This window comes from Suillus subalutaceus (genome assembly GCF_016647625.1).
Source record: "Suillus subalutaceus strain FC151 chromosome Unknown DFJ58scaffold_55, whole genome shotgun sequence".
Classification (NCBI taxonomy): domain Eukaryota; kingdom Fungi; phylum Basidiomycota; class Agaricomycetes; order Boletales; family Suillaceae; genus Suillus; species Suillus subalutaceus.
The window spans coordinates 81,254-105,068 of NW_024540304.1; the positions used below are offsets into that span (position 1 = coordinate 81,254).

Sequence of the window (23,815 nt, forward strand, 5' to 3'; positions counted from 1 at the left end):
TTTGCAGTGTCCGAAAGAGTTGTTCAAACTGAAGCACACAATTAGGCGACACGATATCACAAGTCGGTGACGGACCGACTACTTTGCTGACATCGGATTGTATTGAAGCTGCGTGGTGTATGCTCTAGATTGCATGTTACTCTATCGTTACGCGAAGCCTACTACCAAGCAAGTTAACCGGTGACCTCTTATCATGCCAGACAATCTCGGGCTATAACAAAAAGTGCGTAATATTGCAAGTCGAAAAATGGCGCTGAGTAATTAGTAATAGATGATATGGATTGTTGCATCGATTGTCCATGTGTACTCTTCAATGAAGGTCGCGCTCAGACATCATACGGTCTCGCGCACTATAGCTGTGACAACGGTAACGCTATAGTCGTCGACGTCAGCAAAGATACCACGGATTAAAAGCAATGGCTCACTCGTCAATTTTCTGCAAGCTCAGAACATTAAGTCCCAGAAAAAAGTCTAAGTCAAGAACGCACCCCTCCTCTGTAATAAAGTCCCTCCCGTAAGGCTTCACCTGTGAACAACACAGATACATGAAGGTGAGAGGCATTTGAACAAAACCAGGACTTACGTGAAAATGGGGTCATCTTCTTCCGTTCTCGCATCCACACTTGTGCGTACTCGATAATGCGGTTAGCCATCATCTGCGCCTGTACATCTTCAGAACCACCTGAACGAGCTACAAGGGAGCAGATAGCGACAATGTCAGGCGTAAAGACATTGTCAGATAGTCCATCAGTCTGCATCCGAAACCTTCGGCACGTTATCCAGTGGGAATTGGAAACGACGCACGAATGCAATGATAATATCACCATCCCGAAGTTTGGTCTCGTACTGAGCAGCCCGATTTGGTTGATCAGCAAAGTGAGTGGACGGTACCATGTTTGGCGGAAATTTTGTAAGCTGGCTATTGATGAAAGTATACAAATCAGGAAGCTTGTCAATGAAAAGCATCTTACTATGGACAATTGAAGAAATGGGTTTGCGGTGGTTGTCGGTATATTACCGAAGACGATCGGATGATTAGAAATCCGCTGTCACCAAGACTGTGAAGCCTGCCTCAGTTGAGTTCCTCTAGCAGTAAAGTCCGCCTACTTTGCAGCTCGCAATACACCTGACGATGCGTTAAGACTGATTAAACAAGCCGTACTAGATCCTTAGTAAACGTTCAGGATGGATATGTGTGACAGCGCTGAGGAACAGACCTGCATTGACAAGACGCTCCCGCAATACACCATGGTAGGCGCACTCAAGACATTTATACGGTGTCAACTCCCATCCCTCAACTCTTTCGCGCTCCTCGTACTCTTGAGTTGGATCAATTTCTGGTTCACCAGCCCATCCATGTTGTGAGTAACGATGTGCATGATACATGAGTGTTTGCGCAAAAAGTGACGGGTCAACGCCCGAGTCAACCCATCCGCCCACGCCGTCAGCAACACCAAATGACACTCCCTATCAATAGAAAGCACCATATGAACACAGGAAATATATAGGAGGACATGAGCTTACCTACCGAACAATTTTGCATCTGTCACATAAAAAATATCCACGCAACAACACATAGACCTTTTGAGTGGAACACATGGATGCTTTTGACTGTCCGAGACGCACCTCCGTCACGAAGAAAAAGTCCTCTCCTGCATCCCTGCTCGTCACATTTTTCCATTTTCCGAGCATCTCATCTCGCCAACGTCCTACCGTGGTGTCTGGTGAGAAAGGTACATGAATGCGCGATTTTTCTGGGGGCTTCGCTGCCCAGCTGGCGCCAAAATGAAATTGGTAGGGTCGGGATGGCGGGATAGCGAGTCTTGTGCTGGAGTATGTACGTGTTATTGGTCTGTTAGCACGCTGCGACACAGACGCTAATTGACAAGTGCCCTTTTGCGCGAGTAGGCGAGGCACTGACGATGACCATAGGCCAAGGTTCATCGTGAAAGGGAACAACAAATTGGTGGGGAGTGGTCTGGACTTTGATTTTGAAAACACATGACCTCCAACTGACACATCGTGACGCGTCCATCAATCCAAGCACTGATTCATTTGTTACATACTAATCCATATATGGATGCTAGTTTATACAGTTCACACCATAGTCGGCCGCCGCTGTGTAGTTGTTGTTGTCCAAATAAGCACATTGAATAAAACCTCACAGGCATCTTTCAATGTAGCTTTCAATCATACCAGCAGGTGTCAAGGGATATTCTTTCAGTTCCACTTGGCCATTCACGACAAAAGTGTTGGGCTGCATCATCATCTTGCGAGGCTACAAAAACAGTAAGGCCACATGATTTCGTTCCATGGTGAACACGCACTTGTTTCTTCTTGAGGACAACATCCCGAATCTCGCTATCCCATCCTGGAAGAGGCGTGGTAAGCTTGGTATAGAAGTCCCGTGCTCCAGCACCATCAGCTGTGCTCTTCCGGACTTGAAGGTCGATGAGGAGTTTTCCTGCAACAGCCTGTCCATGGGCCAAGCATTTCTGGCGGTCAAGCTGATCGAAAGGTATAAGGCAGGATCATCTGACGGTCCGGCATAAAGAAACTGACGTGAATATACAGGTTCTCTAGCGAATTATCTGCGCCGCGAACTTCTTCGAGAGTCACTAGACCTTCCTTAATTATGTGCTGGGTGATGCCAAGGCTAAGTGCCAAGACAGTCAGATGGCTGGCACATGTAATGTGAAAGCCGCGGAACTCACCGAGCTTGCATGTGTGCCTGGCCGTGTTTCTTCGTGGCAGGGTCATAGAACTCAAGAGCACGTAGACCTGCACGTGCCATTAGCAAGAAGGTAATATAAACGACATCATCGCAAGTCTTCTTATCGGTATACTGTAATTAGGGCTGTCAGTAAGTAGCACAAGCAGTGAGAGGGGAAGACTCACGCCAAAAATGTTAAGGATCGTTGGATTACTTGCGACTGAAAGCGACGCGGCTTTAGTGATCGTATAGCTTCACGGGACAGCTTTCCACAACTCACGGTAGAGGGCAACAACTTCCGCGCGACACTCCTCCATTGAGGACGAAACTTCGCCAAGAACCGAACCGGGTGTTTGACCAGGTTTATACCACGATGTGCTATGTCGCGTTCACGTCAGTTCAATAGTCTAAAAAGTATGGACATACATCTTCTTCCCAGTCAGTGGGTTAATGATCTGGAGTATGCAACTTGAGATTACGGCCGCGCTGAGGAAGAGTAACACAAACCTTCTCTGGGTCAAAGTTTTTTGAGCCGTCAGCGGCTTCCTGGAAAAGCTTCCCAGATCCATGGCCCAACAGCTCGTGGTTTGCAACCTGAAGCTCAAAGGCGCGCGAATCCCATTCATTGTACAGGTCGAGATCGTCAGGATGGATAAAAGTAATTTCTTCGTCTGTGTAAAGCAAGAATAAGCAGCGCAACAAGTTGTGGCTGATGGTAAAATTTACCCGGCGCCTTGGCTGAAAGGATGTTCTAAGAAAAAGGTAAGTATAGGACACACTACCCCCGCAAATATACTGACAGCGAGGGAGACATTCTTGAAGCCAGTCGATTCTCGGATATCGTAATAGTTCTTAGCAATATTGCATGTCGGTCAGATGATTTCACCTCCAGCCGAGAATACTTACGGGAATCTTGGTAGGGTCGCCGTCAATCAGTTACTCTAGAATATGCACCATATACTCACATTAATACCAGCGGGAATACCTGTGCCATCTCAATGAGCCAAATTATTTCGCAGTCGAGATGCACTTGCCTCCTGTAGCAAAGTTCACAATCTCCAATGCAGTGAAATCCGGTTTTCTAAATACGTCAACCTCAAAGTCCTTACCCCAGGGCAGGACCTTAATTAACTCCGGTGCATCATTGACGAGTATGTCATACTTGGCGCTGAGTTCTTTGTTCACGATGGCAGTAAAACCTATCAGAGGCAGTCAGCATTGCGAATATCACTTGAATACAAATGGCTTACCTTCCCACTCGGCACGACCACCGTATGGGTCAACGTAAGTTTCAATAAAGCCTAGGTAGCTTTCGACGACGGGGCCGACGTCCTTTACCCAATGTTCAGAGGCAGCTTTGTGCTCCTCGATCGAACCAGTCTTAAAGCTAATTGAATTGTAAACCAAAGGTAATACAAGATCGCAAAACTTGAGACGTACGAATTAATGTAGCCCTCAATCATCTTTGTCTGGGTGTCACTAGCCGTGTACTTCTTGGCCTGAAAAAGAAGGTAAGAAATAAAAACATGTGAATGAACATAAAGTTGACTCGACCTCATGCAAAGCCGCCACAGCCTTTGCTAATGCTGCTGAGAAGTCGCCATACTCGACCGTCAATCTGATAGATGTTGATTCTGCGTTTATCTCATGAACGATCGATTCAGTCTTATTGACAGAGGCCACAAGAAGGGTAAAGTCATGGGGCCCATTCTTGCGGACACTACAAGGAAATCAGATGCGTTCCGTATACATAGCAGATTTGAGTGTCGTACTTACCGGGTGTTCAGCACGTCGACTCCGATTTTCTCAGCGGCAGCTTGAACGGCTGCGACCTCTTCGTCCATGATTGTTTGACCAAGGTAATAGTTGGAAATATGTCCATCCCTTGGTTTGCCGATGGAGAGAGAATTTTCAGGCGAGAGCGCATAGATATGGTCTTTCAACTAATTAAATTGTCCCATTAGCTTTGGATATCAACGTGCATTTAGCCACTCGCCTCGTTCCATAAAGGAACAGCGTTGGCTGCATTGGCTGACTTCTCGACCACAGCAGCAAATTTTGCTTCGGAAACGCGAGGTACGATCTTCGTGAAACCGAAACTCTTGTAGTTTAGCAAGTTGTGCAAAACCTTGAATCAAAGGAGTCAGCTGCACGAGGTACACAACGATTTGAACGTGGAGTACTTGCCTGGGATGAATATTGCAGTACTTGTTCAAAATCTTCATGAGAGATGCCAGATTTTTGACTGAGTGCGTCCAAATCAGCCAACTTCCCATTGGAGCTGAAGGTGAGTATGAGGAGATCGTAGAGCCTTAGCGCTTGGGGAGTCCACTGTTCTTGAATGATCCGAGCGCCTGCCCATGAAGCTTGTCCGACGTAATGAGTGTAGAGCTTCTCCTTTGGTCTACATAATAATCAACAGCCGACCTCTGGAAACAGAAGTATACATACGTGAGTTGTGAGAATGACTTCGCAACCTCGACACGGCAGATCGGAGGAGCCTTGTCGGCCAAGAAGCGGTCTGCAGCTGCGGAAACCATAGTTCGATGAAGTTGGGTACGAAGTAGTAGTGAACTGTGGAAGGAGATTGATGGCCGATAAGATCTCGAGTTCAAGACTCGATTCAGCTTGGTCCGAAGCATTCACTTGACAGGCTCAGCTTGCAGAACTGGATGAAAATCAAAAGCGCGTGACCAAATGAGACGCGTCGCGTGGCTACATGACGTCAGCAAGGTCCGTACCGAGTAGTACAGCCTCGACTTTGATCATCACGACGAGTCAACGATGCGCTGCTCTCGGAATCCGATACCGTTGCGGCACGATTCGTATCTGTTCGGCCACCAGACAGCATAAAAGCTAACTGCTGGAATAGCTGTTTGCAGCACAATTCCCTATCCATTCTACACAGTATGGCCGACATAACTAGTATGCCAAACAGTACGACTGTCTTGATCGTTGGCGCAGGACCCTCTGGTCTTGTTGCAGCACTGTCCCTCCTCCATCATGGCTTTAAGGATTTTGTCGTTGTGGATGCTGTTGAGCAAGGCGAGAATAGCTCGCGCGCTCTGGTCGTCCATGCCGCGACCTTAGAGGTACGACATGTATTACAACTGTCGGTCATAATACACACTTGTTTTGTTTAGGCGCTAGATACCATAGATTGCGGGGCAGAAATTGCAGAGAAGGGAACCAAAGCAAGGAACGTCAATCTTGGGAACCGCTCTTCAAATATCATTTCCACCAACCTCTCGTCTCTCGACAAATACACCCGTCACCCGTATGCCCTCATCATCCCACAGAATCTTACCGAGTACATTCTCGGTGAGAAATTCAAAAGCTATGGCGCGACAGTTCACCGGCCATGCAAAGTTGCCTCCTTGAAGATGAACGAAGATGATGAGAATCTCACTGATGTCACATTCGAAGATGGAAAGACCATCACTGCAAAGTATGTCATCGGCGCAGATGGCGCTCGTTCTGTTGTAAGTCTCATCTCCTGTCATTTTTACTAGTTCTGACTGCTTCTTTTTGGCTGACAGGTTCGTCGGATGGCGGGTATCGGTTTCACAGACCCTAAGACTGGTGAGAAGGGTGATAGGATAACCAACCTGGATCAAATGGTCCTTGCGGATGTTGTCTATGAAGGCAAACACAACAATGGCATGGAGTTTTCAGGCACGATGTCGCCCGAGAGCTTCTTCCTTTGCGTACCTTTACCCAACTCGTTCAATGACTTCCTCGCCAAGAACGGGCAGGAAGTCCAGGATCAAATATACCGTATTGGCGCAGGAGTCCCTCTGGTGGATGGAGAGATACCGCATTCACCGAGCAAGGAGTATCTACAGAACCTCGTTGATCGATTCGGGCCCACATTCCTCTCATCAAACGCTTCAGTCAATCCCAATCCCACACCAGTACGCATCAAGGAAGTTATATGGTCAACTCGGTTCCGCACGCATTCCGCCATCGCTGACAAGACCTTCACTCGGCTTGGTGGAGACGAGCTCCAGGGTGCACCAGTAGGAGCTGATAAGATCACCACGAAACACGGTGGCATCATCCTTCTTGTTGGAGATGCGGCGCACATCCACTCTCCCGCCGGCGGCCAGGGGATGAACCTCGGCATCCGTGACGCAGTGTTCCTTGGAGAGGCTCTCGTAAAGCATATAAACGCGTCTGCTTCGCAGCCCTCCAGCGTCGACGCTGATTATATCTTGCGTGAATTTGGAGAGGAGAGGCATAAACGCGCTCTGGAAGTGATTGCATTAACTAAGAACATGCTTTCATTTATGGGGATGCCAGATAAGAAGATATCATGGCTGTTCCCAATCTCGGCTACCACTGTGCGGGACTGGGTGATGTGGCTTGGCTTCAAGTTTAGCTTCATGCAGGCAAAGATGGCGTGGGCGATGAGTGGACTGGGGAGAAGATAGTGAGCATTTTTTGTGGATATAATTCAATCGTGCTCGAACTTTTTACCCTCGCCCCTCCATTTTTTGATACGATTGAGGTCATTACTCGATTTTTTTACCTTCTCTTCTCCATTATTTGATATTGCGCGCTCGTACGCCTAGTTCACATTACCTTCACGTACTCTTAATACTTATTCTTTTTACAAGTTAATGCGTAGTTGGATAAGTTCTGCGGTTGGATAAGTAGTCGTTTATCAGTGACGAATGCATGCTGACAGAGCGAAGCGCAGAATCAGTCTCCCCTAAGTAGACCAACACAATTCAAGGTACAAGTAACTTGCATATGTACCACATAAAACTTCGACTTCAGACTACTAACAGGTCTAAGTTACTTGGAGTGTTTCGTGGACGTGCTACACACCACTACCAGTCGTGATCGATACACGCACGCCCTCCTGAAAGGTAATTGAAATCATGACGGGTCCTGCATCGGAGTCGGCTACGAGATTAGCGTAATATTTTCGAACGCTATGGATGAGGTGTGGTCCCACAAACATCTGTACGAGCGCGAAAATTTGACAAACACCCAGGTACAGCCGGGTTGCCATGGAATAAGAGTGCCATAGAAACGGTGAACCGTAGTCGCACGCAGAGATAGTTCAGCACACCGAGATCGTTGAAGACAAACAACCGAGGTTGAAACAAGAAACGGCAAGAAAGCTACCATGCGCGGAATTTTAGCAACACAAGATAACTACATTGAAAGTGCAAGTTCACCTTGTGAAGCAAACTACGTGAGTTTGTATTAACACCATGAAAGAATCCCTGGTGGTCCTCCCTGGCGATTGTCCGAGTCGCTGCAATCCACGGAAGTACTTTATAGCAATCCGCGCTGTCCAATAAATCGTCGGCCACCAGCTGGGATTATTTGAAACTAGGGTCATATTCGAGGGATGGGAGTGAGGGGGTAGCGAACTTGATGGTGGTATAACAGGGGCGTTTCTGCTAGATATACCACCACCATCTTGAGCCATAATGTGGATGAATATTCGTTCCTATCTTGATTCACAGCCATGACCACTGTCATATGAAACGAAGTAGAAACTGGAAGTCCTCGGTTGGATCAAGTGTATGTATGGGAGACTTGATTATGGATCTGCGAGGCGGTGTTACACACGCGGAATACTTGAACAACACGAAGGTTTGAAAAGCCGCGCGCGATGTCAAGTATGTTCTTGCCTGACTTGAAGGAGTTCCGATAGTTAAATCATCGATCTAACACAGGCCTATGCGTGATGTGTTCACCGAAGAAACCTGCTGGCGTCTCAATAATTATCGGCACTCTCAGCTCGAGTCGCCGGCCTAGGTCTGGGGAGGATAACAGCTCATCCGCTGACAAGGGTCTCCAAGTCCAAACAAGGCTCGATGTTAACCTTAGCATGACACCGGAACGCAGAAATAAAAACAGAATAGGTGCAAACGCAGCAAACGTTGAACAGAAGACTCGGATTTCCCACGCTGGCTACCGATACCTTGGATGCCCCGCAACATTAATAATGGTTGTCTCATACCCTTTGCCTCCAAGTCGAACATCGGGGTATAATGTCATAGGGATTGAAAATAATATCGTAAGGATCTGAGTGCGAATCTGATGGATGCTGATGCAATCCATCATGAGCTCGAGGTTAATAGCCATTTCGCACATCCAAATACATCCAGAATAAATTCAATAATAACATTAGGAAGTTTCATCAGCTCTACTTCGTTATTATGACAATTGTACATTTAGAACGGTTCTGCTATTTCAGAGACTCAACTGGAGTCCGCTGCGAAGCAGGTTCTGCAACAAAGTGTCAAACCCATCATGTATAAGTGCCTTTGAACCATTAACACATAACTTTCATATGTCGGTGCGTCGCTGACCGCGAGCCTGATTGCTGATGCATCGATGCCTGAGGCTAGCATGGCCAGCTGTGGCATGCCCACTGTTACCAAGGAAGGGAAATGTCAATGAGCTTCCAAGAGGTGCGAACCTTATACAGTGGCCACAAGTAACTTGTCAGTTTTTCCTCTGGCTACCATTGATAATCGAAATCGGTCGTCCACATTACTTATCGGAGAAGTAGAATATGGTATCATCTCCACTACCTCGTTGCGGAGTCCGAAACTCCTCAGGAAATCCATTGATCCACACAACTTTAGCATGACTTGTGGACAATAATGTCCACAGCTGAAGCCGTTAAAGGTCGCACTCCCATACGAGCATGATGTTCCAAGACCATAACACAACACTCAAGACACTTTGTTCACGCCCAAACACCTTCAAGAAATATGTTCCCTAATTCGCCATACCGTCATATCCCCTTCTTCGCGCAAACACCTGCTGGATTCAGGATGTTGAACCCCTCCTTGAAGAACCCTTACTTTCGTCCCTCAGCCAACACCGCCCGTGTAGGTCGTCCACCCACGAAGGCTACTGTTCCAAAGGTCTTCAAGAAGAGCGCGCCCAAGGCTTTCCCCAGTCAAATCATCCACCCGCGCCGCAAACACTGTCATAAGCGCTTCACTTACCATCTCACAGTCACTCGTCCAGGACTCCGTCGCAAAGGCCCCCGGTTCTGCAACCCAGCAAAGCTCAGGCGCGAAAAAGCAGCGTCGGCTCTCAACGACCTCGAAAATGTCGCTCTTAAGACTATGCAAGCCGGTGGTATGACCGCCGAAGATCGTATCTTCCTCAAGCAGCTCGAGGACCTCCGCCTCGATCAGCTACGCAGTCACACGCTTGGAGATGCCAGAGAGGTAGTCGCACGCGCTGAAGCGTTGGGTCCGCTGCGTGAGTTGGAGCACGTGGAGCGCGACCGCCAAGCTGCCCTCCGATTGGAGGAGAAACCACGGAGGCAGAAGGAAGAGGAGGAATCCCGCCGTTTGGAGGAGGAACGTCAGCGGCAAGAGGAGGAGAAGCGTAGACAAGAGGAAGCCAGGCGCAGACAAGAAGAAGCTAGGCGTCGTGCAGAGGAACTGGCGCGTCTTCGTGAGCAGCGCGAGCGCGAGCTCCAGGCCAAACGAGAGGCTTTCCGTAAAGCCCAGGAGGAAGCTGAACGTCGCGCCCGTGAGCAAGCAGAGCAGCGCCTTCGCGAAGAAGCTCGACGGCAAGAGAGGCAGCGCCAAGAAGAACTTAGTCGCAACAAAGCTCAAGCGGATCTCGTCGCTTTTTTCCAGCTCTACGACGCAAAGTGGCAAGAGCTCAAGCTGAGCCAGAAGTTGACTTCAGTCATGCTCTTCGAGATGCCGTGGCCCACCTTTCAGCAAGGCTGCGCATCCCCCGATGATATCTCCCGCCGCAGCGTGGAGGAATTCATCTTCCACCCCCCTCCGCCCAGGGATGGAGACCAAGTCGCGCAAGGACCGACTGAAGGTAGAGATACTTAGATTCCACCCCGACAAGTTTAACTCGAACATCGTGCGCAAGTTGCGGGAGTGCGATAGGGAAAAGGCGAGCGAAATCGCGGGAGCATTGGCTAGAATACTGACGAACATGATGACTGAGGAGGTTCAGAAAGAGAAGGATCAATAGGTCAATATATGCAGAAATTCTGTTGTAGTCATTAGCAATTCTAGGGTAATTAGGATATGTCCAATATGCAACCGTATGACTCTATCAAACCGTGTTTAACTTTGCAAGCAAGTCCTGGCTCCTTACGGCAATATCAATAACAGCGATTCTACGTGTTCACACTAATAGTACCATACACTAACAAGTAAAAATATTTGAGCAACACACATTTCCTTTCCAATGGCACTCACCTTTCCGCATCCTTCTTGGTCACATACGCAAGTAAATCACATACGCGTTTCAAGTGTGCCCACTGCCCACTCATTGGCATAGTATGCGACCAACTTGAAGGAACGATCAAGGACCGTGAACTGAAACCCAGGATAGAAAATGGCCGACTTGGTACGCTCAAGCAAGTTTGTAGACGCCAGAACGTTATCAGGGATAGACAAGATACCCTTGAGCGGACCTTCTTCGGCTTCCTTCATGGCAGTTGTGATGGCCTTGTAAGTTGTGGACCTTGTGGTGTTTTTGAGCTTCAACCATTGGGATGATGTTGTTGGCGACGGTTTTGATGTCAGTGATGTCCACCGCACGAATACTGGACAATGGACATGAAGGTGTCTTCGATGCCAAATTTGTCGTGAACGACCTCGGCGATGGGGGCAAGGCAATTGGTAGTGCTCGAGGCGCTAGAAATGACGGTATACTTACTCTGGTTTGAACTTTGTACGCATTGAGGTTGACGCCACAGACAAACATGGGCGCATCAGATAACGCAGTAATGATGACTTTTTGGCATCACCCATTAAATGGGCGGCTGCCCTAGTAAGTCATCGGCATCACAATCAACTCAAATTTTCGACAAAGTTTACTTGATTCTCATGGTGAAAAACCCCTGTTCACCTTTGCTCAAGAGACTTCGTATGCATGCAATTTCAAAAATGAGTGGCCTTACTTAATAATTGACTCAAATAAATCTCCGCTTATATAAGCGTTGTATACGCATTCACCACCAACTTGAAGTCTCCTTGCTTTGCTTCTCATCTCTGTTTCCAAACAATGGTGACTCCACCTGCCCGTAAGGCCGTACTAGATCTCTACGCCTCCACCTTGCGGACGGCGAAATCATTCAGTTCATATAATTTTCGCACCTACTTCGTTCAGAGGACGGAGGACACGTTCCGTGGGATGCAAGTATGTTTTGACTCAATAATTCTATCAATAATAGTATCCTGATGTGATTGACTTAGGCAGAACAAGATTCCATCAAGCTTTCGCAAGCATACAACGAGGCTGTGAAGGAGCTTTCGGTATTAAGACGGTGTGCAGTTACGAATCAGCTGTATGGCGGTGGGAAGCTGGCAGTTGAAGAACAGAGTGACGTGCGTACCTGAGGAGATACGTGAGCTAGGATACTACCGGACACTGGGCGTGGATGATGAAAGCATAATAGAGAAGATGTTCGCCGCAGTGCGCACTGCACATAATGCACAACAGCAGGAAGACAACATGTTCTTGACTATTGACTGCCATATGGTCAACTCTCAACAACATGCTGTTTTCTTGCTTTAATGAGAGGTTGTTCTGATTTGCTGACGACTGTATTATTACGCATTTGTAGAAGAAAGTGATATGTAGCTCAGATTGTTGTATTATAAAGGTTTCTGGTTGCTTCGTGAAGTACTTCAGGAAGCCGAGGATCCGCCCCACGGCCACTTAAACCACCACCAGCTTGCGCCAGACCGTGACGAAGCACTCTGAGGCATCTGGCCTTGAATGGAAGGCTGCGCTTTCGAGGCCGAGTCACCCTTGGCAACATTCGTATTCGAGTCCCTCCCTGACAAAACACCTTCAGTCTCTTTCCACTGTCTCTCCGCAGCTTTCAGTCGGTCCTCAAATTCCTTTCGATCCCTGCCAGCACGAGCTTCCCTATGCGCTTGTATCTCGTCGAGTTGTCTCGTCTGTTTTGTTTCTTCACCGGCAGTCGAACCCAGTGCGTAGGTTCCTGCACAAACAGCGGCGATAGTTGCACCTTGAGCAATGACACGAACACGTAACCAATTATTCAGAGATTGGGAGTCACCCCGTCTCATTTTGACGGTAGCCATGATCAGTGCACCACATGTTACAAGGGTACCTAGTACAGCGCGAGTCGTCAGATTCGGAGGACAAAGTGATTGGGAAATATCGTAGCATGCGCACCAATAGGGACTAACGGTTGCTCCCTGAATTTTCTCCAAGCTTTCTCCTGATAAGACTCTCCTGTATGAAGGCTCGGGGTAATCGGAACAGCAGCGGGAGAGGACATCCTGGACACAAATGGAAAAAAATAGATATTATAACTGAAACAGTAAGCCCGGGAGGGTGCAACGCAGACGATACAACCTCACGAAATCAACGTTGCAAGTCGTAGGTGGTTATGCAGCTGGCTGCAATCCCGAATCCCCGGAACACTCCTGACCAATTAGAGCGTAGCTATTTTGACGCGGTCTCGTGACGCGCCTTGAACGCGCCTTCAAAGTTCAATGAATCAATGAATCAATCACGGTGGTCCAACTAATATCGGTGACTCGAATCAGCGTCTTTAGTCTGACTCTTACGTGTTTCTCGACATGGTCAGGTAAGTAAATACATTGATTTCGAAGTGTTCTAACAGGTTTTCGTCGCCCCCCCTAGTAGTGCCTGCTTTACCGTGACTGATGATCACAAACAACAATCCTCGTTTGGAGATTTGAACTTGCAATTCATCTTGCAAGTTCTATTATTTGAGAGCGTACTGAAATTTTTGATGAGTGATTCCAGACTTCCTGCTTTGTTGCAGATTAATCGTCCATGTCTTCTCTCTGCTCGCAGCTCGTCCTAGCGCTTCTCACAGTTTTTTTAGCCCTCTCGGACTTTGCCTCACCCTCTGACACCTTCGCGATCCCTACTACTACAATCTCCCTGCATTTTATTTCAGCGAGACGAAGTTGGTCAAACTACCAGCTTCTTCGGCGCCGCGCCAAGTCGTGGTGCGTGGCTTCCAACGGAGAGTAAATACGGGTCAGTCATCGGTATTGGTATGTACATACCCTCGCTCATTTCATCACTAACGCCCTTATTTGCAGACCTTCGAACAACTTGTTCGTCGTTCGTGTGTCAGCATTCAACGTGGCGGTCGTGTCAAAATTATGACCAACAACTAGGGTCATCGTATAACACCTTTACCAATGTCCCTTTGTGAAAATAATTACTAATCTATTCCATCCAGTGTTGGTGGCAGCGCCAAGGACATGTGTGTCAACCCACTATTTTGATATCGCGAAGCACACTGATTTGTGAGCCATCAAGATCACACTTCTGAACAGCCTCTGAATGCACTCACTGTCCATTTTCTTCGGACTTCGGAGAGCGCCATGATTCTTACAAAGGAATTCGTCTTAGCACTGCAGGTCCATGCCAGTGTAGGCACAGTAAATATCTACTTTTACATCCTGTTCTTTTTTTAAATCTACCGCAGAAAAATTGAAATAATCATAACAAGAGACCAGATACAGGGCCCTCGGGATTTTTTTACAACGGTACATGCGAATTTTGGCATCACAATACTATTCCGCGTATCGCGATATTGTTGCGCAAGGTTTTGAACTTCAGACTGATCAACATAAAGAAACTCAAAATGTTTGTGGTGCTATTCTCCCCCTCTCGGATTAATTTCATTGATTTATTTAACTGAGTGGAATGTATATCTATAGCTCGGCCGCCTGAATCGGCCGTTCTTCAGCGATAACTCTGATGCTACATCTTCAGATGAGTTATCCGCCTTCGCTTCCCGACTTGAAGAGGGAACAACCCGTAAAATGTCACCGTGAAACCAAAATAGTGCTCGTGGGTGTAAATAAGGGACCCGTAGACTTGCTGTAAAGGTTCGCGTTTTCCTCGGGTGTAGGTTTGCATGAAAATAGTATAAGAATGTGTGAGCCTCCGAGTTTCAAGTAGCGGACCTGGCTTGGCATATACACGCACCCGCATTTGTTAATGAAAGTGACGTGTGTTGCGTCCGACTTCCTCTGGGTACCTCCAAATAGGACCACTTAGATGTTCCATCGGCATCTATGCTAGCGCACTACTTTTAGGACCATGGAATTGACGTTGTCAGGGGGTCTTCGAGCGCTACCAGTGGACATGCAATCTCATGCAATTGGAGCGCTCCGGGACTATACGAGGTTAAGATTAATTAATAAAATAGTAACCCACGAGTACTACGGACACAATGATTCACCGTAGTAGGTGCATGGGTTGCATCTGGAGAGGAAAGGTGCGTCGATTGCGCATTATGGGGGTTCCATTCCTGCCTGCCGCGGACGACCATGGCACTGTAAAGGTCTGAATCTGGTTCGATTGTTGGCATGGAAGGAAACCAATCAGCAATCCGACTAACATAAGAACAAAAATATACCTGTTGTTTCCCCTGGACGAACACAGCACGTTGCAGGGCTCACGCGGTGCTGGCTCACATGGGTGAGGTTTTACGCGGCACCGACTCGGACACTTGTGTGTGACATGTGAATGTGCCACCTGACTGACACCTTGACTGACGAGGCAGAATACCCACCACTTACTTATAATATATCGCAGCGGAACCGGGAAGCGCCAGTCCCTGACTCCAAGAAATACCAATAGTAGCAAACAGCGTATCAATATACATCAAAATCATTCACCTCTGCCAGCGCATTCTGTTTTTGTTCTAGACGGGCTGAATTGAACTTGCCAGAGTGCAAGATAATTTCCTGCGACAGACATTCAGTAAAAAGCACACCAAACTCACGAGCGATTATTCGCGAGTGCACTGCATGTTTTCCGATGAGAGCCTATTGTAGAGTGTGTGATAGCGTGGCGTAAATCGACGGATACCGTCGTCTGGACGTTGGTGCGGTTCAGCTTCTCTAAACGGTGAACAAGATCACCAACAGATACCGAGATCCACGGTGAGGACATTGACTAACGAGGCAGAACACCACTTACTTATACTGTATATCAAATGACGGTTGGTGTCGGGCCGTATGGAAATTGTCTGACGTTGCAGGTGGCCTCGTTAATATCGGGTCCAAGAGCCATCTGATGGAAAACTCATTTGTCATTCTTATTCCTCAAGACAATGTCTCTACCTGAGAACACGATGGTGCTTATTGTCGGTGCAGGGCCCGCTGGTCTAGCAGCTGCTCTTTCTCTCACCTACCACGAGTGTCGTGACTTCGTTATTGTCGATGCCACAGTCGAAGGACAAAATGCGTCACGGGCTTATTCCATAAACTCTGCAACCGTCGAGGTACGTTGACACGTGAGCGTTCATAAGAAGGCCCGTCGATGACCTGTTCGTAGGCATTAGCCAGCATCGATGCAGCAGACGGCTTACTGTCTCAAGCCATCAAGGCGAAAAGTATCAGAATTGCATCCCGGGGTTCAGAGATCTTTGAGGCCAAATTCGACTCTCTGAAAAAATATTCCGCCCACCCTTACCCACTCGTTACCCCTCAAAATGTGACGGAACTTGTGCTTGGGCAGAAGCTGCAAAGCCTTGGGGTTCAAGTGCAGCGTCCGCACAGGGTGGTTGGAATTAAACAGAACGAGAAGGATGCTCGCATTACCGACGTCTCCTTTGAGGACGGTCAAGTCATCAGAGCTAGATATATCATCGGTGCAGATGGCGCCCGCTCATTGGTGAGACTTCAATTCCTGCCAATTTAGCTTTATGGAATGTCCGATAACAATCTCCAGATCCGTACCATTGCTGGAATTGGGTTCTCTGATCCAGAAGGCCCGAATCTAGTCGGTCATGTACTCTCTCAAATGGTCGCTGCAGATGTTACATTCGAGCCCGAACCTATCGGTCCACTAACCCTCGAGGGCCACCTTAATGGCACGGTTTCCTCAGACAGCTTCTTCATGCTTATACCATTCGGCAACCGCTTCAATGCGGAGCTGACACGAAATGGAAAGTCCACCACAAAATCTGTCTTCCGTGTAAGTTGCGCCATACCGGTGAAGAACGGAGAGCCACCCCATGCGCCACCAAAGGAGTACATTCAGGACATGATCAACACATACGGTCCAGCGTGTATAACATCGGATTCCTCTCTTAACCGGACACCTGTTAAGATCGACCAACTGGTCTGGTCTACACGTTTCAGAACCCATTCAGCGATCGCCGACCGCACCTTTACGCGTCTTGGCGCTGCTATTTTCCTAGTCGGTGACGCAGCCCATGTACATTCACCTGCAGGTGGCCAGGGCATGAACCTGGCTATCAGGGATGCGATCTTCCTTGCAGAGGCTGTCACAAAGCACATTCGGGCCTCTGCAGAAGACCCCGGTGTGGATGATACCATTTTGCAGGAAATTGCGGAAGCGCGTCATGCGCGAGCGCTGGAAACCATCGGCTTCACCAAGAAACTTCTGAAACTCGCAAGCCTCGGGTATGATCCATATGCTTGGTGGATGCCATTCGGTTGGGCCTCTATCCGCGACCTGACGCTAAGTATATTGGGCAGATTTGATTTCGTACAGTTGAAGGTTGCATGGGGCATGAGTGGGCTTGGGCGACGCTGATCGCGTATTTAGATGGCTTTTGGCATCTGCTCTCAGGCTGTAGACAAATACTTACAAGGCCATTCCTATGTCTTTTCCAAAATAAGAAAACCCAGAGGCGCCTCGATTAATGATTACATAATTTGGCCGGAAGCCACGGACCACGTTGATCTGTTGTTGATTTTACGTAAAGTTTTGATTCCCCTGACAGTGATAGCAGGCTGATACGCGCCCCACAGAAATTGTTACAGTTAAGTCCCCCATTACACAGCACCGTACAATGCACACAAATTCTTAATGGTCAACACACTATCTAATTATGTTTTTAATCATATTACATAGGAGGGGAGAGTACCATCTTGATACATTGTTGTAGCCGTGATAATTGAAGCTGACGACATTACAACGTTGAGGTGGGCGCGCGGCGGGAACGTCGAGAATAACGCGTAATAAAACTCCGATTGAGCCGAGCCGCTTGCACACACCCCATTGCCCGCGGCGGCCGCTTCATTAACGATCTGGAAGATAAACAGAAGAAGCAGTAATCCGACAGCAAGATGTGTCACGGCGTCGGTAATGCAGGAGCAACCTTAAGCACATCGTGGGTGTCATCGGATATGTCCCGCGACAGGAAATTGATGTCGAGCATATGAACTCGCACAGCTGCAATTGCAGGTGTCGTGAGCATGTGATGATAAGTAGGTGTCAATGAATGATGAATCGATGATGCATGATGCGGCATAAGTATGTGCCTTGCCATGAGGGTGGTCAATAAACATTGCTACCGAGTATATAGTCGGTATTCGTTTGCATACACCGATATACTTAGATTTGCGTTTATTCTGGGCGGGCGTGTAATCTGGGGTATGCTGAACTGCCGCATCAGCTGGCCTCAGGGTCAGGGAAAACCTCCAATATTAGGGCAATCTTATTCGAAAATGAAGAGTCGGTGATGCGACGGCGCCCCATGCCGCTATAACGATTAGATACCGGCCTGCGTCAATTCAAGAAATCAGCGCATGAACCAAGATGAACTAGCCTGACCGCCCACTGCCTCCGCCACCCCAATTATAAAAACGTCACTTGATTATCATGAGCCATGCGCATCATACTTAACATATCTTAATTGAGAATAGTACGATGCAGATAAGATGCGTGAAATATCCAGCCATGGACGGCAAATGACGAATTCAATCTAGGGCATTGTTTTCTTCTCCGTTTGCTTCCGGGTCGTTTCGCGCACACGAACATAATTATTCCAAAGCACTTTCCACTCTGCTTCTGGTGTGCCTTCCCCAGGCTCACCAATGCCGCCAGAACGATCTGCTGCGATACCTGCCCACCCTAGAGCGCGTTCATAACACTCAAGGGCGCGTTCCGCACCATCTTTCTCGCCTTCTTTCAGTATACCCATGAGATTCCAGGCTTCGGCAGCAGTCCGGCGAGCATCGCGGAGGAGGCTTTTAGCTGGTTTTCGCATTGCATTCGATTTGGTATACACTGGGACTAGGGATGCTTCCGAGGCGGGCGGATGGGGAATTGCCGAGCCTGGTGCATCAGGATGGGTGAATGGGAGACCTGCAAGGGCGAGAGCAACTCGCTCAGATGATTCTGCAGCGCGCGTGAGCCATTGTATGGACTGTTCGGGTGCTGCGCGGAGGGCGTAGAGAACTTCTGCCAGGTGAATGGAAAGCAGAGACGATCGGTGAAGTAGAAATAGTGAATGCAATGCCTGTGGTGGAGATGCCGTTGAAATTCTGGAAGGAGACGGAATCGAGCGGAGGAGATCGAGTCCGGACTCCTGTACATGCTGCGCTTGCTTAAGGTGACCAGAGGTGGAATAGTAGGCGGAAAGTGATATCAACGTGGAGGCAAGCGTGCGTTGTGCACACGGAGATGAGGGGATGGTCTGTGTTAATTCAGGAGCCGAAAGATTTGTCTCCTGAGTGCCCTGGGTGAGGCTAATGCTCCGCGCCCACCATGCAAGCGCGTCGTCGAAGTCCCCGAGACGATAGTCAAGGTCCCCGAGTTTTAATGCAACTCGTGCAGCATCCGTACCCTTGGCGGGCAGTCCAGCCCACACTCGCTCATACCAGGGCCGGGCCTGTAAAAGTGCACCCCTCGTCCCCATACGCTCGAGAATAGAAGCGTGGCGGACGAGTAGCTCGCCTATAGTTTGTGGGCGTAATTTTCCGGACGACACGTTGCTTTCGGCAATGCTGATGGCAAGGGCCATAAATGTTTGGGCGACCTCCAGGCGAGCCTCTATGACGTCGAGACTACCTGTACCCTGGGAGCCTCGTCGCGAAAATGTGTTCGAGCGGCTGATGATCGCTCCTGAGCCCGTCCCCCAGTTCTCGGCGATCCAAGCGCTACGAATAGCATGCCTGCCTTTGAACCCGAGTGCCGTGTCTGTCCCACCCTTGTCCCCGCCTGACCACTTCTCAGCCTCGTGATCCCACTCCCACCTGCGTACTTCACCATCCTGATCGCATGCGAGTTCGACATTCTCTACCCACATATGTAAACCCTCGAATACTGTCCAGCCAGTGATCCCGAGTGCCAAAACACCCACAAGGGAAAATTTGGCCAGGCGCTTGAAAAAGTCCAGGGTAAACAATGTCGATTGGGTGAAGGGGTCCTCGATGAGCATGGGTTGATCCGCAGCTGCATCTTTTCGCCATGAGGTGGGTTGATTGCTCGAACTCTGTGATTTGAGCCGACGATGTCTGGGTACCAGGGGTGCATAGATACGCAGCGGACGAGTAGGCAATTTTGTTAGTGTTCTGAGCATTGGACTGTTTGTAGTTGAAGATTTGACAAACAGCAGAAGATTCGGAAAATTGTGAGAACTTCGTGTCAGATGACTATCTTAATGAGTTGACCGTTCGATGCCCAACGTTATTGGTACGGGAAGCTGAAACTTAAAGTTAAGACCACATGAGTTTCAGGATTTCAAGGAGTACCACTAGGATGATGTCGGTGTTCATGTGACGTCCCACGTGACTGGTCGCGCAGTCAGCACTAATTTCCTAAAGAGGGTGGGTCTGCCTTTCGGGCCAGTGGCACAGCCTCAACCACGCGCGGCACTCACGTGACCTCGCTGAAGCGCTCCGGTGCCAGCAACTTGGCAAGGCTGGCAAGGACAAACATGAAATTGAAAACCAAAGTTCCTGCAAGCAAAGTGGGAGGTAGTGAAGGGTAGCGAGCGGGCTATACCACGTCAGTCGGACCTAGTAACCGCTAATCATTAAGTATTGCTGTGCTTTGACTGTGCTCCCGTCATTTGCCTGCAGGAAACGTGTGTCGGTAGGACTACAGCATGCGTTTAAATTAATTTGTAGGTTTGCTTAGGGCGGTGGCAACAAATCTCCGTACACCACTCGGATCGAAACATCACAGACGGCAGCAGGTCTAGATCTGTCCAACGTGACTGCGTTTGCCAACGGGCTTGTGAACACTGGTATGGTGTGAACACGCCACCTAATAGGTCCTTGATCGGAGCTTTTATTCGTTCGTGTCAGCTTCCAGTATCCCCCCATGGCTCGGACTGGTTGTCCGCCTGCCAGTGTTCTATACTTTTCAGCGCGCGTCAATAAATTCCCGGTTTACTGCAGGTGGTTCTTCCCAACATCAATGCATCACGCGCACGCGCTATTTCATCCGTAATTGAACACCGGTAATATTGACGCCTGGCTCGATTCGAAACAGACACGAGTCAGATACATTGATGTTCTTACTCGGAGCGGTGCGTCAGGCGCCTTCCCGTCAGGCACGTACATAACCCTCACCTAGGTCAACCCTACTTATAGTTCGATGCATAAATCATTTCCGTTTCTTGCCTCTCTCACTTGCTATCGAGTTGCCTCTGGTGTGTATAGGCACTACCATGTACTTCCTCCCTTGGGTGTCGTTGTTTTTCAGCATCCTTTGGGCCTCCGCGGTAGCTGCCATTCCGTCACCCACTTATAAGAGGGCTTCCAGTCCCTTTGTGAGCACCAGTGGCCCTGACTTTATGGTGAACGGGAGGTATGGATTAATCTCTGTTGGATGCGAACCCGTAGTAATCATCTTTAATCAGTTTATTGAAGTACATCGGTACTAACGCTTATTGGCTACCTACGCTAAACACGAACGAAGATATATGGAACACGCTTGGGAACGTATCAGCTCTCGGCATCAAGGTCATCAGGTTGTGGGCATTCAATGGTATCTATCACTGTTTTGCCCTTTAGATGCAAATGATCGTTGACGCCATAAATCACGGTCAGATGTGGACACCATTCCCGTGAATGGCACTTGGTTCCAGCTTATCAAGGATGGCACCGTTTCCGTCAACGATGGGCCGAACGGCCTCCAGAAGCTTGACACTGTCATTCAAATGGCCGAGCAGCGAGGCCTATACGTCATTCTATCTCTTACGAACAACTGGGACCCTTTCGCGAACGCGACTGCCGTCACGAACAGCTCCATTCCTCGCAATTATCTATCCAACAATTACGGTTGGTCTTAATCGAACTCTTAACCCCTGCATCGTTTTGATCATGATTTTAGGTGGCATGGATCTATATGTTCAACAATTCGGCCTCCAAACTCATGACCAGTTCTATACCAACCCGTCAATATTAACGTCTTTCATGAATTACACAACGCAAGTGGTCTCCCGCTACGTGAATAGTCCATCGGTCTTCAGTTATGAATTGGCGAATGACCCCAGGTACGTGATGGCTGATATTGCGGAGCTGCTCAGCTTAATACACTTTATCCAGATGCAACTCTACATTTCCAGCATCTCCTAACTGCACGACTGAAACGATCACGACCTGGCATGCGACGGTAGCTGCGCACATCCGCAGCATTGATCCAAACCACCTCATCTCTTCGGGGTATGTCACAATATCGATCATAGCCATGAACACTGTTTGACGACTGATCTAGTGTCGGAGGATATATGTGTACAGATTGTCCGAAATTATACCCTCTGACCCCATCGCCAGCACCTCCTGCCCCATCACCGGCTCTTGGAAAAAAGAAGCGCAGTCAAGGAAAACCCGTAACCAAGGAGCAAATCCTTCGAGAACGATCTGAGAGGAGACGCCGCAACAGGGAAACTGCGAAACGCGCGGGGACTCTGGTGGAAGACGGCGTGCGAATAAGAGGGCGGTGGGTTTCAACAGGTAAGTCAAACGTATCGCAGCAGTTTCTTGGCTGATTATGTTTGACAGCTACCAAGAGGCAACAGACTTCGACTACGGGGTCATTGTATGACGGTGCATACGGCGTCGACAGTCAAGACATCTCGAACATTCCAGATATTGGGTTCTCTTCCTTCCAGTTATTCCCCGATCAGCAATCATATGGTCCTGATGACTCGAACGTTGCGCCTTGGCAAAGTGTAGAGCAAAACGGTGCCCAGTGGATCACCAATCAGGCCCAAAGTGCTTCTGCGTGAGCATCTTGTCATTGTCCAATGCATCTGAATGTCTGATATCTATCTCAGCGTCGGGAAACCTGCGGTACTCACTGGCTTTGGTCTAGTCACGCAAACCAATGCTCCTTACTTCGTGCCATTTAACTCTACGGTTGCTCCATTTGCTACCGATGGTGATAAGCCTTCTGCGACAAGTCACACTTAGCTAATTTATTTCCCCAGAAAATTCCACGGGCTATGGTGTGACCAGCCAAGAGCAAGCAAGTACTTACACGTCATGGATTAATAGTGCGTTCTTCAATATCACCCTTGGTATCTTTTCTGGCCTTACAAATCTTTGATCAGCTGGTATTGCTGCGGGACTCAACGGCATAGTCCAGTACCAGTGGGGTCAGACCAACCTTACAGCTGAACCTGGTACTACCATTAGCCCCTCTACTACCACTGGACAATCGCCTACGCCGAGTAGCCCAGGAGAGGCACCCACTCCCCAAGAAACCACTGGCGAGTCCCCCAATGATGGTTACTCTATGTTCGTGGTCCGGCCATTTTATTCTGACATGTACTGACCTGTTCGCAGTACTGGCTCCACTACTGATCAACAAATCCTTGGGAGCGCGTCCCAGTCCATTGCCGCGGACTGAAAGACACTTGACCTCATATTTGAATGAATGCTATATAACTTGCTCTCGGAATCAGTGGACATGTATCACATTGTTGTACAATCTGGTGATGAGATCACGTTACCCTTCTTGGACATCTGTGCGGACTTCTGGTACAATTGTTTTTACAAATGTGTACCGCTCATCATTAAGTATTGCTGTGCTCCCTGTTAGACAGAACACGCTCAGTGTCGGGAGACAACAACTAGACATTATAAGTACCTAACACACAGAACACGCTGAAGAGAATATTGTGAGAGATGGTGGGACGACGAGAGACCAGAGACAACAACTGAGGTACTATCTCTGGCCCGGTGTTGCAAAATGGCTCGGAGTTGTACATCATGATGTACCACACTCATATTTCACTCATTTCCTTTGCACAATGACTCTAGAGGATGATTGATTCATAGCTTACTGTTTGTATTTTTTATTCCATGAAAAATGGACGAGAAGTGCTTGCGGCAGTGAAAC

At 48.5% G+C, this 23,815-nt stretch overlaps 11 protein-coding genes across 11 annotated transcripts; 6 read left to right on the forward strand and 5 right to left on the reverse strand.

The window, feature by feature from the left end:
- Positions 1 to 45: 45 nt before the first annotated feature.
- On the reverse strand, positions 46 to 2,015 carry DFJ58DRAFT_789264 (phosphatase 2C-like domain-containing protein). The gene is made up of 9 exons (XM_041390193.1): positions 1,627 to 2,015; positions 1,529 to 1,543; positions 1,218 to 1,467; positions 1,108 to 1,168; positions 972 to 1,058; positions 805 to 919; positions 584 to 752; positions 489 to 526; positions 46 to 420 (listed from the first exon to the last, which is right to left on the reverse strand). Exons 1-9 carry the CDS (start codon positions 1,942 to 1,944, stop codon positions 334 to 336), a joined length of 1,140 nt encoding a protein of 379 aa, XP_041243745.1. The 5' UTR covers positions 1,945 to 2,015; the 3' UTR covers positions 46 to 333.
- A 19-nt stretch (positions 2,016 to 2,034) lies between these two features.
- DFJ58DRAFT_789272 (peptidase family M49-domain-containing protein) lies at positions 2,035 to 5,392 on the reverse strand. Its single transcript, XM_041390194.1, has 20 exons — positions 5,165 to 5,392; positions 4,901 to 5,117; positions 4,710 to 4,841; positions 4,490 to 4,656; positions 4,268 to 4,433; positions 4,154 to 4,212; positions 3,964 to 4,100; positions 3,748 to 3,912; positions 3,679 to 3,698; positions 3,620 to 3,625; positions 3,514 to 3,564; positions 3,440 to 3,464; positions 3,221 to 3,384; positions 3,140 to 3,168; positions 2,994 to 3,091; positions 2,899 to 2,933; positions 2,715 to 2,845; positions 2,563 to 2,656; positions 2,328 to 2,507; positions 2,035 to 2,278 (listed from the first exon to the last, which is right to left on the reverse strand). Exons 1-20 carry the CDS (start codon positions 5,353 to 5,355, stop codon positions 2,162 to 2,164), a joined length of 2,184 nt encoding a protein of 727 aa, XP_041243746.1. The 5' UTR covers positions 5,356 to 5,392; the 3' UTR covers positions 2,035 to 2,161.
- Positions 5,393 to 5,460: 68 nt separating this feature from the next.
- Positions 5,461 to 6,030, forward strand: DFJ58DRAFT_789276 (uncharacterized protein). Its single transcript, XM_041390195.1, has one exon. It carries the CDS (start codon positions 5,623 to 5,625, stop codon positions 5,854 to 5,856), a length of 234 nt encoding a protein of 77 aa, XP_041243747.1. The 5' UTR covers positions 5,461 to 5,622; the 3' UTR covers positions 5,857 to 6,030.
- On the forward strand, positions 6,031 to 7,409 carry DFJ58DRAFT_789278 (uncharacterized protein). The gene is made up of 2 exons (XM_041390196.1): positions 6,031 to 6,195; positions 6,253 to 7,409. The coding sequence occupies exons 1-2, from the start codon at positions 6,097 to 6,099 to the stop codon at positions 7,144 to 7,146; spliced, it is 993 nt and encodes a 330-aa protein (XP_041243748.1). The 5' UTR covers positions 6,031 to 6,096; the 3' UTR covers positions 7,147 to 7,409.
- A 1,714-nt stretch (positions 7,410 to 9,123) lies between these two features.
- Positions 9,124 to 11,195, forward strand: DFJ58DRAFT_789283 (uncharacterized protein). Its single transcript, XM_041390197.1, has 2 exons — positions 9,124 to 10,470; positions 10,514 to 11,195. The coding sequence occupies exons 1-2, from the start codon at positions 9,457 to 9,459 to the stop codon at positions 10,697 to 10,699; spliced, it is 1,200 nt and encodes a 399-aa protein (XP_041243749.1). The 5' UTR covers positions 9,124 to 9,456; the 3' UTR covers positions 10,700 to 11,195.
- Positions 11,196 to 11,255: 60 nt separating this feature from the next.
- Positions 11,256 to 11,476, reverse strand: DFJ58DRAFT_660809 (uncharacterized protein; the record flags this gene model as incomplete). The annotated part of the gene is given in 2 exon segments (XM_041382171.1): positions 11,256 to 11,393; positions 11,405 to 11,476. Coding segments are annotated over 2 exon segments (210 nt in total), but the record flags the coding sequence as incomplete, so codon positions are not given.
- A 197-nt stretch (positions 11,477 to 11,673) lies between these two features.
- DFJ58DRAFT_906288 (uncharacterized protein) lies at positions 11,674 to 12,238 on the forward strand. The gene is made up of 2 exons (XM_041395001.1): positions 11,674 to 11,875; positions 11,932 to 12,238. The coding sequence occupies exons 1-2, from the start codon at positions 11,741 to 11,743 to the stop codon at positions 12,073 to 12,075; spliced, it is 279 nt and encodes a 92-aa protein (XP_041243751.1). The 5' UTR covers positions 11,674 to 11,740; the 3' UTR covers positions 12,076 to 12,238.
- On the reverse strand, positions 12,239 to 13,183 carry DFJ58DRAFT_789286 (hypoxia induced protein conserved region-domain-containing protein). Its single transcript, XM_041390198.1, has 2 exons — positions 12,884 to 13,183; positions 12,239 to 12,818 (listed from the first exon to the last, which is right to left on the reverse strand). Exons 1-2 carry the CDS (start codon positions 12,987 to 12,989, stop codon positions 12,367 to 12,369), a joined length of 558 nt encoding a protein of 185 aa, XP_041243752.1. The 5' UTR covers positions 12,990 to 13,183; the 3' UTR covers positions 12,239 to 12,366.
- Positions 13,184 to 15,818: 2,635 nt separating this feature from the next.
- On the forward strand, positions 15,819 to 17,269 carry DFJ58DRAFT_660816 (uncharacterized protein; the record flags this gene model as incomplete). Its single annotated transcript, XM_041382172.1, has 3 exons — positions 15,819 to 15,989; positions 16,043 to 16,381; positions 16,439 to 17,269. The coding sequence occupies 3 exons, from the start codon at positions 15,819 to 15,821 to the stop codon at positions 17,267 to 17,269; spliced, it is 1,341 nt and encodes a 446-aa protein (XP_041243753.1).
- Positions 17,270 to 18,318: 1,049 nt separating this feature from the next.
- Positions 18,319 to 20,236, reverse strand: DFJ58DRAFT_789305 (uncharacterized protein). The gene has a single exon (XM_041390199.1). It carries the CDS (start codon positions 20,040 to 20,042, stop codon positions 18,444 to 18,446), a length of 1,599 nt encoding a protein of 532 aa, XP_041243754.1. The 5' UTR covers positions 20,043 to 20,236; the 3' UTR covers positions 18,319 to 18,443.
- A 636-nt stretch (positions 20,237 to 20,872) lies between these two features.
- Positions 20,873 to 23,479, forward strand: DFJ58DRAFT_789313 (glycoside hydrolase family 5 protein). The gene is given in 12 exon segments (XM_041390200.1): positions 20,873 to 20,952; positions 20,966 to 21,277; positions 21,330 to 21,457; positions 21,520 to 21,750; positions 21,803 to 21,965; positions 22,018 to 22,134; positions 22,187 to 22,425; positions 22,474 to 22,696; positions 22,749 to 22,873; positions 22,902 to 22,967; positions 23,025 to 23,211; positions 23,260 to 23,479. The coding sequence occupies 11 exon segments, from the start codon at positions 21,138 to 21,140 to the stop codon at positions 23,321 to 23,323; spliced, it is 1,683 nt and encodes a 560-aa protein (XP_041243755.1). The 5' UTR covers positions 20,873 to 20,952; positions 20,966 to 21,137; the 3' UTR covers positions 23,324 to 23,479.
- The last annotated feature ends 336 nt before the right edge of the window (positions 23,480 to 23,815 follow it).

Bases quoted from the DNA above. Each gene is read 5' to 3' on its own strand.
- DFJ58DRAFT_789276 (XM_041390195.1), top strand. From the start codon at position 5,623: ATGGCCGACATAACTAGTATGCCAAACAGTACGACTGTCTTGATCGTT.
- DFJ58DRAFT_789286 (XM_041390198.1), bottom strand. From the start codon at position 12,989: ATGTCCTCTCCCGCTGCTGTTCCGATTACCCCGAGCCTTCATACAGGA. The intron at 12,819-12,883 runs GTGCGCATGCTA...GCGCTGTACTAG, and splicing joins GCAACCGTTAGTCCCTATTG to GTACCCTTGTAACATGTGGT.
- DFJ58DRAFT_789305 (XM_041390199.1), bottom strand. From the start codon at position 20,042: ATGCTCAGAACACTAACAAAATTGCCTACTCGTCCGCTGCGTATCTAT.
- DFJ58DRAFT_789283 (XM_041390197.1), top strand. From the start codon at position 9,457: ATGTTCCCTAATTCGCCATACCGTCATATCCCCTTCTTCGCGCAAACA. The intron at 10,471-10,513 runs GTGGAGGAATTC...CCAGGGATGGAG, and splicing joins ATGATATCTCCCGCCGCAGC to ACCAAGTCGCGCAAGGACCG.
- DFJ58DRAFT_906288 (XM_041395001.1), top strand. From the start codon at position 11,741: ATGGTGACTCCACCTGCCCGTAAGGCCGTACTAGATCTCTACGCCTCC. The intron at 11,876-11,931 runs GTATGTTTTGAC...TGATTGACTTAG, and splicing joins ACACGTTCCGTGGGATGCAA to GCAGAACAAGATTCCATCAA.
- DFJ58DRAFT_789313 (XM_041390200.1), top strand. From the start codon at position 21,138: ATGTACTTCCTCCCTTGGGTGTCGTTGTTTTTCAGCATCCTTTGGGCC. The intron at 21,966-22,017 runs GTACGTGATGGC...CACTTTATCCAG, and splicing joins GAATTGGCGAATGACCCCAG to ATGCAACTCTACATTTCCAG. The intron at 22,697-22,748 runs GTGAGCATCTTG...TATCTATCTCAG, and splicing joins CAGGCCCAAAGTGCTTCTGC to CGTCGGGAAACCTGCGGTAC.
- DFJ58DRAFT_789264 (XM_041390193.1), bottom strand. From the start codon at position 1,944: ATGAACCTTGGCCTATGGTCATCGTCAGTGCCTCGCCTACTCGCGCAA. The intron at 527-583 runs GTAAGTCCTGGT...TGTTGTTCACAG, and splicing joins GAAGATGACCCCATTTTCAC to GTGAAGCCTTACGGGAGGGA. The intron at 421-488 runs GTGCGTTCTTGA...TTGACGAGTGAG, and splicing joins GACTTTATTACAGAGGAGGG to CCATTGCTTTTAATCCGTGG.
- DFJ58DRAFT_789272 (XM_041390194.1), bottom strand. From the start codon at position 5,355: ATGCTTCGGACCAAGCTGAATCGAGTCTTGAACTCGAGATCTTATCGG. The intron at 4,657-4,709 runs GCGAGTGGCTAA...CAATTTAATTAG, and splicing joins CTGTTCCTTTATGGAACGAG to TTGAAAGACCATATCTATGC. The intron at 2,657-2,714 runs GTGAGTTCCGCG...CTTGGCACTTAG, and splicing joins CAGGCACACATGCAAGCTCG to CCTTGGCATCACCCAGCACA.
- DFJ58DRAFT_789278 (XM_041390196.1), top strand. From the start codon at position 6,097: ATGAACGAAGATGATGAGAATCTCACTGATGTCACATTCGAAGATGGA. The intron at 6,196-6,252 runs GTAAGTCTCATC...TTTGGCTGACAG, and splicing joins CAGATGGCGCTCGTTCTGTT to GTTCGTCGGATGGCGGGTAT.